This window comes from Thamnophis sirtalis, unplaced genomic scaffold (assembly GCF_051295495.1).
Source record: "Thamnophis sirtalis isolate CommonGarterSnake01/CBP01778 unplaced genomic scaffold, rThaSir2_p1.2 scaffold_9, whole genome shotgun sequence".
Lineage (NCBI taxonomy): Eukaryota > Metazoa > Chordata > Lepidosauria > Squamata > Natricidae > Thamnophis > Thamnophis sirtalis.
The window spans coordinates 47,620,145-47,630,792 of NW_028261389.1; the positions used below are offsets into that span (position 1 = coordinate 47,620,145).

Sequence of the window (10,648 nt, forward strand, 5' to 3'; positions counted from 1 at the left end):
AAACCTAACGATGTAAAACTCAAGGGGCAGATTCCCGTCAGCAGCCGCGGAATGAGGCTAGCTGAATGCGAGGGCGGCGAGTGGACGGAGGAGGCGGAGGCGGAGGCCGCCTCAAATCAAACGACGAAGCTTTTAACACCCCCCCCCCAACTTGAAAAAAACCAAGACACTCCGCGCTCTTCCCGCCTTAAAGCGCGCAACCATTGGCTGACGATGACATCACCATTGGGATGACGAGAACAAGCCGGAAGTTCTGAAGCGACGCCCTTCAGCAGCAACCGACAGGCGCAGAATTCCGGGGAGGGAAGCGACCGCGGAAAAGATGGCTGCGGAGAGTTATCCGAGGTCGTCCATTGAGGACGACTTCAACTATGGCACGAACGTCGCGACGGCTAGCGTGCACATCCGCTTGGGTAAAGAGTCCCGGTCAGCCCTCTCCCGCCTTTTCCATTCTCCATTCCGAAGCCGTCGCCTTCGCCGTTTCCCGATGAAGCTCCCTCTTCTCCCGCTTAGCTCGAAGCCTTCCTTCCCTTGGGCTTCGAAGAACGAAATCATTGCCGTTTGGAAACAGTCCTCGCTCCAGGCCCATTATATTGCCTGTGGTGCTTGCTTTAGGCTCCTGACACGAGTCTAAAGTGGCAGTGCTCGTCGGAATCCGTGGCAATCCTGGATCTTGCCAGGCCTACCAATGCCTGGGCCTTTTCCCCAAGAGGGAATGCAGTCCCAGAATGCAAGGACAAGCCGTGGGAAGGGAGGGGGGAGTTGATTATAGTTTTTCCTATGGTACTTTGTTATCAGTAAAAGTGACCCAGTATTTTGGCTTCCACTGATCCAGATGGCTCTCCTTTGCAGATAAATCATGGACTCCCTTTAGGATCGTAATTTGGCAAAGGTAGAACAAATTGTAGATCTTCTACAATGAACATCTTGCTATGGGGAGAGTTGTGTGGTGTGGGCAACATTGCAGGGGTTTTAAATCCATTTTTAATAGAGCAATAGTGGAGACCTCCACCATCCTAGATCAGGAATTCTACATGCATGGCTCTGGGGGAGTTTTAACCTACTCAAATACTCACTGCAATGTACTAGTTTTTGAATGATAAAACAACTGTAAGGTCATATGACTGGATTCCCCTGATGATTCAGTGTTTATTGCAGTGGATACCATTAAAAAGCTAAAGATCGAATGAAGTTTAAAAACAAAACAAGAACAAAGTATAGGTGCTTGATTTCAGCATGTCTTGAAAATAAACAATAATGAACTGTGCTTATTTTCTGTATTTTAGCTTTTCTGCGCAAAGTCTATAGCATACTTTCAGTCCAGATTTTTTTGACAACTGTAACCTCTGCAGCTTTTCTCTATTTCACAACAATCCGGACGTTTGTACATGAAAGGTACGATCTATAGTGAGTGAATCTGGTTGAATTTGCTTCATTTTTTAATACAAAATAAATACGGATGCAATGCCCTTTCGTATTTTATGATTCTGCAAGGTAGTCTAGAGCTGTTTCTCAACCTTGCCACTTTAAAATGTGTGGAGTTGAACTCTGAGATTCCCCAGCCAAAATCTTAAAAGTTGCAAAGGTTGAAAATGCTGGTCTAGGGAATTGTTTGGAGAAATATCATGTTGACTGAGGGTGGAGTTGGGGGGGGGGGAGAGTAGAAAACAAGATGTTTGTCCCATCTGAACAGAGTTCCTGGGTGAATTTATTTATTTCTTGTTAAGTAAATTACACCAGTTGCTTGGGAGAGAAAAGGTTTCCACTATTTGTGGGTGTGAAAATTTGCTTCTAAGGCCTAATATTAGTTAGCCATGGAAGCAAAAATTAGGTTTTGCTCCTACCTTTAATAATAGCCTGTTTCTTTTCTCCTTTGCCAGTAAGTAACATGTTCTCCATTCACTTTTGTGTGTCTGAATGAAGCAACTAATATAATCACCCAGTAACTAATATTCCAATTCCAAAGAAGGGCAATGCCAAAGAATGTTCAAACTACCGCACATTTGCACTCATTTTGCAAAGTTATGCTCAAAATCCTACAAGCTAGGCTCCAGCTGTATGTGACCGAGAATTACCAGAAGTACAGGCAGGACTTTGAAGAGGAGAGGAACTAGAGATCAAATTGCCAATATACACTGGATCATGGAGAAAATTAGGGAGTTCCAGAAAAACATCTACTACTGTTTCATTGACTATGCTAAAGCCTTTGATTTTGTAGATCACAACAAATAGTGGCAAGTTCTTAAAGAGATGGGAGTACCAGACCAGCTTATTTGTCTCTTGAGAAACCTATATGCTGGTCAAGAAGCCACAGTGAGAACTGGACACGGAATCACTGATTGTGATTCCATTGAGAAAGGAGTTTGGCAAGGCTGTGAACTGTCGGCCTGCCTATTTAACTTATATGCAAAGGCAGGGCTAGATGAATCAAAATTGGAATTAAGATTGCCGGGAGATGTGCAGATAATACCACTCTAATGGCAGAAAGTGAAGAGGATCTAAAGAGCGTCTTGATCCGGGTGAAGGAGGAGAGTGCAAAAGTTGGTTTTAAACTCAACATTAAGAAAACTAAGGTCATGTCATCTGGCCCTCTCAATTCCTGGCAAATAGATGGGGAAGAAATGGAGGTAGTGACAGATTTTATTTTCCTGGGCTCCAAGATTACCGCAGATGGGGACTACAGCCAAGAAATTAAAAGATGCTTACTCCTGGGAAGGAAAGCTATGGTAAATCTAGACAGCATACTAAAAAACAGAGACATCATCCTGCCAACAAAAGTGTGTATAGTCAAAACTATGGTTTTCCCAGTTGCAATGGATGGCTGTGAAAGTTGGACCTTAAGGAAGGCTGAGCGCCAAAGAATTGAGGCCTTTGAACTATGGTGCTGGGGAAGACTCTTGCGAGTCCCTTGGACTGCAAGATGATCAAACCGGTCAGTCCTATAGGAGATCAACCCTGACCGCTCTTTAGAATGCCAGATCCTGAACATGAAACTCAAATACTTTGGCCACCTAATGAGAAAGAACGACTCACTGGAGAAGAGCCTAATGCTGGGAACAATTGAGGGCAAAAGAAAAACAGGACAACAAAGAATGAGGTGGCTGGATGGAGTCACTGAAGCAGTTAGCGTAAGCTTAAATGGACTGGGGTAGACGACAGGAAGGCTTGGAGGAGCGTTGTCCATGTGGTTGCGATGAGTCAGACATGACTTCGCGACTAACAACAACAAACTAATATAATGCAGAAATAAATTGCTATTGTGAATATGTCTTTATTTAAAAGCAGTTTAAATATTTGAAATATTGATAACCTGCCATAGATATTGTGATTCAATTTGACTAACAAGTATTTTATTATTTCCAAACTTACTGAACTATTTTAAACTGTGATAAGATTGATTTATACATTATTTGGGGGGAACAAAAGATATTATAATATTGTTTCCTAATATTAATTATGTTGTCATACTTAAATTTACAGCCCTGCTTTACTTTTGATGGGCTTGGTTGGTTCTTTGGCTCTGATTGTGGCGTTAACTCTATATAGACATCAGTATCCAGTTAATTTATATCTTCTCTTTGGATTTGTAAGTATTTTTATAATGAATGACACTCTTGATAGTTGCAGTTAATTAATGACGTGAATGTATTATATTGTATATTTCTGATTTTTTCCCCATGAGTTTTTTTTGTTTTACCTTTGTACTTCTAGTAATTCTTCTATTAATATGTTTTTTAAAAGGAAAAGGCTTTTATCAGACATCTGTAGAACATATGCTGTCCCTTTGAAAATGATTTATATCATTTCCTTCTGCATAGCTTTTTAATGTGCATAGCAGAGTAAGTTTGCATGTACCAGAAAAAATACTTTAGAGTCAAACCTAGCTGACCTCTTTTATTCGGGAAAACTGACAGCTGATCATACCAGTGCAAATAGAGTAATTGACTTAATGATGTGAAAATGCTTACTTTCAAAAGTATGTCTATGTGTAATTTGCAGTGGTCAATAGTAATAATAGCATTGTCAACCTCCAGGTTCTGAGGGATGATGCAGTGATCCAACAGCATACGAGACCTAAATTTTCAACCTTTATTTTTAGAGGAAATGATGGGAAACTGTAGAAAGTACACAAAACTTAATATGTTTTTCTGATTATAAAAGGAGAAAAATCTGATCTTGCAAAGATTATCACAGATTATCATATATTCTGACAGTATATTACTGTGATGCCGAACCTATGACACCCGTGCCACAGGTGGCACGCAGAACCATATCTGCATGTTTTCACCCTCCCCAGGTTTCAGGAAAGCACCCAGAGCCTGGGGAGGCCAAAAAATGGTCCCAACAGGCATACAGGAAGTTCAGAAGCAATCTGTTTCTGGCTGGGGGAGGCCATTTTTGCCCTCTCAGGCTTCAGGAAAGCCTCTGGAGCCTGGTGAGGGCCAAAACAGCCTCCCCCGCCCCGCCCAGAGGCCCTCTGGAAGCCAGAAATCGATCATTTCTGAACTTCTGGTTGGCTCGTTGGGCCCATTTTTCACACACCCCCCCAAAGGCTCCAGAGACTTTCCTGGAGCCTGGGAAGGGCCAAAACGGCCTCCCCCAGCCTCTTGCAGGAAATCCCAAGCTCAGCTTGAAGGCGAGCAGTGCGGCATACATGGGGGGAGCATGAGGGTGTTATGCACGCATGTGCATATGGGAGGGTTGCTTTGCATTGTGGGTGCTGGCACACACGTGTGCTATTGCACATGTGCACTCACATTTTAAGCACTCAACAAGAAAAAGGTTAGCCATCACTGGTATGTTACTTGGAGTTTTGAGGGCTACTAACCTGGAGTGATAAGCAACCTGTAGGCAGTGAACTCCTAATTTTATTTAGGCAAAGGAAAGGGTAGGTGAAGAAGAGTCCAATTCTCCTTAGTATAAGAGAGTCCCTCCCTCCCTCCTTCATATACATGAGGCCCAATTTAACAAGTCTAATGATATAGCTCTTGTCTACACAAATTTCTGAACCTTTGTTATTAAGATTTAATAAGTTGGGTGATACTTTTTTTTTCTTTATTACTTATAGACTTTTTTGGAAGCACTGACTATTGCCATTACAGGTAAAATTTATTATATTTGATTGACAGCATCAGACTTTTGTAGCTGCCTGAACTGAAAGTATATTTTTCCAAGCCCAGTGAGAATTTTATTTAGAAATCTTTATTAAAATAAAAGCAGTAATGCAATAATTTCAACAAATTGATTTCCCCCCTCATAGCCTCACTGTAAACCAGAAGAAGTTTTCTGATAAAGAAGTAGGGTGCAGCTACTAATTATTTATACAACGGCTGCTTATGTTCTTATCTGAGAAGCAACTCTTATAGATTCCTTGCTGACTCAGGAATTCTGGGAGTTGAAGTCCACAAGTCATAAACTGATCATCATTCACCACCAGAGTGAAAGGAGACACGTAATGAGTATTGGCATTTTTTTTTACTACTTTCCATGGCCCCTGTATTGCAAAACCTGGTGTTGTCGGTAGTAGGTCTACAGTATATGTGCCTTGAAATGCTTGAATTAATTCCGTATCATGATTCAATCTAGAAAATAGGAAGATGAAGAATGATGCCTTTGCACTCAAAAGTTGAAGCAAGAACACCTCCAGTCATTTTCCAAAGCAACTCAAGCTCTTGCTTTAAACTTATTTTCTTAAAATAAGAAAACATATGACTAAATCCAGATTTAATTTCTGTTAGGTAAAAAGAAATCAGGAATTCATCTGTGTGTTATGTTGTGTCCCCCTCCTCCCCTCTTCGCTTCTGTTATGAAATATTAATAGAACAAAATTTGTACTTTAAAATTTATACACCTCATTATTTGTTATTGACATACCTGTTTTATACCAGATTTTAGAATTACAGTACGGTTTTTATGTATGAAAAAAATGAACCAGTTAAGACAAGATGATTGTATCAAAAATTCTTCATATTGATTACAATTCTTTGTTTTCCCTTTCTTGCTAGTGACTTTCTATGAAGTATCAATTGTGTTACAAGCCTTTATTCTGACAACAACTGTGTTTTTAGCCCTTACTGTGTACACATTGCAATCCAAACGGGATTTCAGTAGAGCTGGAGCGGGGTAAGCTAGTTTCTGTTACGTACATTGGCATTTCAGTATTTTGAATGACCCTTTCTTACTGGAATAATAATCAGTGATGACAGCTTCTTTTAAGATTTGTTGATATGTTGTGATTGCAGCAAAAAAACTAAGGCAGGGGATTTACAAGTGTGCTTTGTGAATAAGTAAAAGAGAAATGGCTGATAATTATTTCAATATGTGATTTTGTACTTAATAATTATAGAAATTATGTGTGTCTGCATTTTTAAAGAACTGTTAAAAGCATATTACAAATAAGATATGTCTGTATCTTCTCAGGCTCTTTACTTGCTTGTGGATTCTTCTCCTGACAAGCATTTTAAAGGTAAGAGAATATTTATTTTAGATAATTAAAATTTTGGAGGTCTCCATAGGATGCTAACTATTTTAAATAAATTGAATTGTTAGGAGCTAACTCCAATTTTAAAATCTTGGGTTTTTTAACTGATAATTGTGTTCTTTTCAATGCAAGTCATATATGTGCATTGGGGGATTATGAGCATGTAGTTTATTAATGAAAACTCGGTTAAAGTTGAAATTAGTTTTAAGAGTTTTTAAATAAATGCATACTGTTAAGATCAAATTTAAACTACTTTTATCTTTTAATGTTTTTGCTCCACAAACTTGAAGAATCAACATTACACTCTCAAAAATAACTTCTTGATTTAAATAATTTTACATAAAAATAATTATTATTCTACATAAATCAGATAGATGCCAATATTTATCACTCAGAGGCCTTCTTTTAATATTCGGTTATTGGGTTTTGATAGCTAAAATAAAGGAGCTTTCCTCATTTTGAACCTGGCCAGTCCAGGCATAGAGAATCATAATCAGCAGATAACATGATCTGCAAATCTTTCTTTAGCCATAGATTCTGCAGTTCAGCCATACATTCATGAATCCCGAGTCAGTTTGATAATCTGCTGTGCAGGTACCCACTTACAATCATTTATGGCTGTTCCTAGGTCTGTGTCTAATGAACAGAGGATATGATTGCAGTCCTCTACAAACTTCCCTCGAAAAGATTCATTGAATAACTATATAAAAGTTATGCTGGAAATGGCCCCAGCAACTGGGAGATTGTCATATGTCCCTGTAACTTTGAAGGTATAGTTCACAGTAAAATGGGAAAACAACTATATGCTAATACAGTTTAAATAGATGGAGTGCATTTTGTTAGAGATGAAGGTGACACAAAACATACTGACAAATAAGTTATAGTTTAATAATAACTGTAAATCTCTGAAAGAAGAGCAGGAAAAGCTTTTAGATTTCCTCAGAGTGCAGAATCCAGGTGGTCTAATACATTTTCTTGAAGAGTTCATTAAAGTATTTTTCAGATTGATTATTGTGCTAGCAATACTATAGTTAGAAAACACCCAACTATTCTTTAAAAGAATTGCAGCATGAGAAGCCTTTAAAAAAAAAATCTCAATGTGATTGATTTTATTGATTTTATTGATTTTATTCATTCAAAGTGATGCCCATACACATTAAATTGAGAAAATGCAGTTGCATTGAAATTTAAAGATTTATCTAATTTGAACTGAAGTTAGATCTGTTGCTTTAGGAAACAACTGACAATCATAGGATATGACAAGATCTTATTTTGCTAGTAACATGGGAAGTCTTAAAGTCACAGGAATGACCTATAATATAGAAAATATGAATTGTGCTCAGCTTCTCCATTAAAAACATTTTTAAAATTTAAATTATAATACCATTATAGATTTAATTTTAATATGCTTTTATATTCAAAATACACTAAATCTGCATTTATCTGCTCCTTGTTTCTAGTTATTTTTCAATAATGAAGTAGTAGAACTGGTATTTGCTGCTGCAGGAGCGCTTCTGTTCTGTGGATTTATCATCTACGACACTCATCTATTAATGCACAAACTCTCTCCGGAAGAATATATACTGGCTGCAATCAATCTTTATTTGGACATCATCAATCTGTTTTTGCACCTGCTCCGTTTGCTAGAAGCATTTAATAAAAAGTAATAGGAAGTTTTAATTCAAATTTGAGATAATTTATATGCAGTATCTAAAGAGTTAATTAAGACCTAGAAAATCTGCAGTCTACTTTGAGACTGAAGCTTGGTTTTACATTCTGTAAAGCTGATTCTTACTGAATCTATTCTGAGATCAGTTAATTATATATTGCAGGCATCTTGGCTGTTTGGCAAAGGCTTACTCCATCTATTTGCATATTATTAGTATTGATTGAAAGACTTGCTCATCAACTCATTTGTGCCAATAAGTTCCATTAAAATTCTATTTTATTCCTGCAGTAATTGCCACAGATGTGTCCTTTTGAGAGTTACAGTTGTTGCTGGTTGAATAACATAAGTCTCCTTGATTTCACTATTGAACACTGAAACTTTAAATAAGCTAAAATTCTATTGTCTTCTTTTACAAAAAAACTTGATGAGCATTTTTATTTGAACTCATCCTATATCATTTTGCTTTTTCTAATAAATATATGTACTTCCAAGTATTTTTATTTGGGAAACAACCTTATATAGGAAAAAATAATCTTTTATGGGAAGGATTCCTAGATGGATTATATGTGAAAGTAAACATAAAAACAATTGGCAGGCAGTAGTCTTTCTCTATTCTGAAATTTTAGAAAGTTCAGAAATACCATATCATGTTTTCACACCTTTTTAGAATGTGGAAAGAGTTTGAAACTTATTTGAGTCCATTCTTAGGACCTTTTCACTAATGGTTGTAAGAGATGAAATATTTTTATGCAGAAGAATATTTATTAATGGCCCTTCAACTGAAGTAATAGCAAAGTTAGTTAGATTGCATCTGCTATTCTGGCAGGTGATTAGAAAGTTATAAAAATAAATAATTTTAATAAAATGTTCATTATGTGATCCCTTTTCTCTGTTTCTTTGCCTTCTATTGTTAAGACTTGTAGTTTTGTCACTGTTAAGCAGAAAACTATTATATAAGAGAGCAGTCTCAGAGATCTCTGCTGACTGATGCTTTTCTTGTCAGTGTCACCCCATTTTATTTTTATAATTTCAGCCTATTAAAAGTAATTCCAATGTTAAAAGTTGTTTCAAGTATTTATTCAAAATCTGTATTCAGAGTTCAACCTTTAATTATAAAGTCCCAGTTCACAACACTTTATGTGCAAAAGGCTTTAAAGTTACAGATAATTATTGTAATAAAATAGAACTTGCTTACATTAGCTTAGCTCCCCCAAAAATTGTGACATAGTAAATATTTACCTGTTAGTTTAGCTTCCCCAAAAAATTATTATGACATCCTTGGGTTTATTTAAGTTATCTCAGCTTCCAGAAAACCTATAGGTTCAAGTTACAATTGTATTTATCTGGTCGGTCATGCTACTTTAGTGACAATGAGTTGAATCAACAGTTGCATTCTTACCTTGAAGAGAAAGATCTGGTTTTATAACTTTAATTATTGGTTTGTAATAGCCCTCAAAGATGTTCACAAATTATATCTCATCCAGTAATGGCAAAAAACATTTTGTGAATTTATTGGTTGTCTTCTGAGCTCCATTCAAGATGCTTGCATTCAGGACCAAGCTCCTTACAAACTCCTATTTAGTCTGCCCTGCACGCTTAGATCATTGGTAAAGACTCTTGCAGGTTCTACCTTTTTCTACTTGCCATGTAAAATTACTTTTGTCTTTCTCCATATTGTGGATTCCCTCTCCCCCAATTTAGGCTTTTTATTATTTAGACAATTCAGTGTGTTTTTATTGTTCTATCTACCTTGTTTTGTTTGTGTTGCAAAATACTGTTTTAAGGTTTGCTTTAATTCTGTGAGCTGTTAAGGACAACTTAAGCATCAGGGAAATCTATAAAATACTGTACAAACTTTACCCATTCATTTATAGCTGTGAATTACAAATGCCATAAACCAGGGGTCTTCAACCTTGGCCATTTGAAGACTTGTGGACTTCAACTCCCAGAATTACTCATAAGGAATTCTGGGAATTGAAGTCCACAAGTCTTCAAGTGGCCAAGGTTGAAAACCCCTGCCATAAACTATTAAATACCATAAATGCAGATTATTTTCCAAATGTACCATCAGAATCTAAGACTTAAGGCGCTAGCATAACTTCTGAGCTTTTGCCCAGAAGTTGAGCATAGTCATCACTATTTTTCAAACATTTACGGGAGAGGGATGTAAGTGACTTGGGGACCCCCTCTTTTCTCCGCGTCTCACCCATTCTGGCCTCTGGTTGGAAGCATTACTTCTTTTTGCTCTCGAGATAAATTGAGCAACCTCCCTGGTTATTCGCTGCTAAAGCAGGAAGGGAATATTGCTCGAGGAAAAGATGCCCGCTGTAACAGCCCTACCAAGCCCCGGAGAACCCCCTCCAATTGGTCACCCGCTGACCGTAGCAGTACCGGGGGACCTCGCAAGGAGTCACTGTGGATCAGCTCGAGAAGACGCGTCTTCGAAAGCCTCGTGCCTGCCTAGACTGCCCGTCTTAATCCGCTCTACGCGGAAGCCG

The 10,648-nt window shown here is 37.8% G+C and overlaps 1 protein-coding gene across 1 annotated transcript; it reads left to right on the plus strand.

Moving 5' to 3' along the window:
- Window positions 1-253: 253 nt before the first annotated feature.
- Window positions 254-8,437, plus strand: TMBIM4 (transmembrane BAX inhibitor motif containing 4). The gene is made up of 7 exons (XM_014055498.2): window positions 254-413; window positions 1,287-1,395; window positions 3,481-3,586; window positions 5,069-5,102; window positions 6,006-6,123; window positions 6,421-6,466; window positions 7,942-8,437. The coding sequence occupies exons 1-7, from the start codon at window positions 323-325 to the stop codon at window positions 8,146-8,148; spliced, it is 711 nt and encodes a 236-aa protein (XP_013910973.1). The 5' UTR covers window positions 254-322; the 3' UTR covers window positions 8,149-8,437.
- Window positions 8,438-10,648: the final 2,211 nt, after the last annotated feature.

Coding starts and splice junctions, on each gene's coding strand:
- TMBIM4 (XM_014055498.2), top strand. CDS start 323: ATGGCTGCGGAGAGTTATCCGAGGTCGTCCATTGAGGACGACTTCAAC. Junction 1,396..3,480: donor CGGACGTTTGTACATGAAAG/GTACGATCTATA, acceptor TTAAATTTACAG/CCCTGCTTTACTTTTGATGG. Junction 6,124..6,420: donor TTCAGTAGAGCTGGAGCGGG/GTAAGCTAGTTT, acceptor GTATCTTCTCAG/GCTCTTTACTTGCTTGTGGA.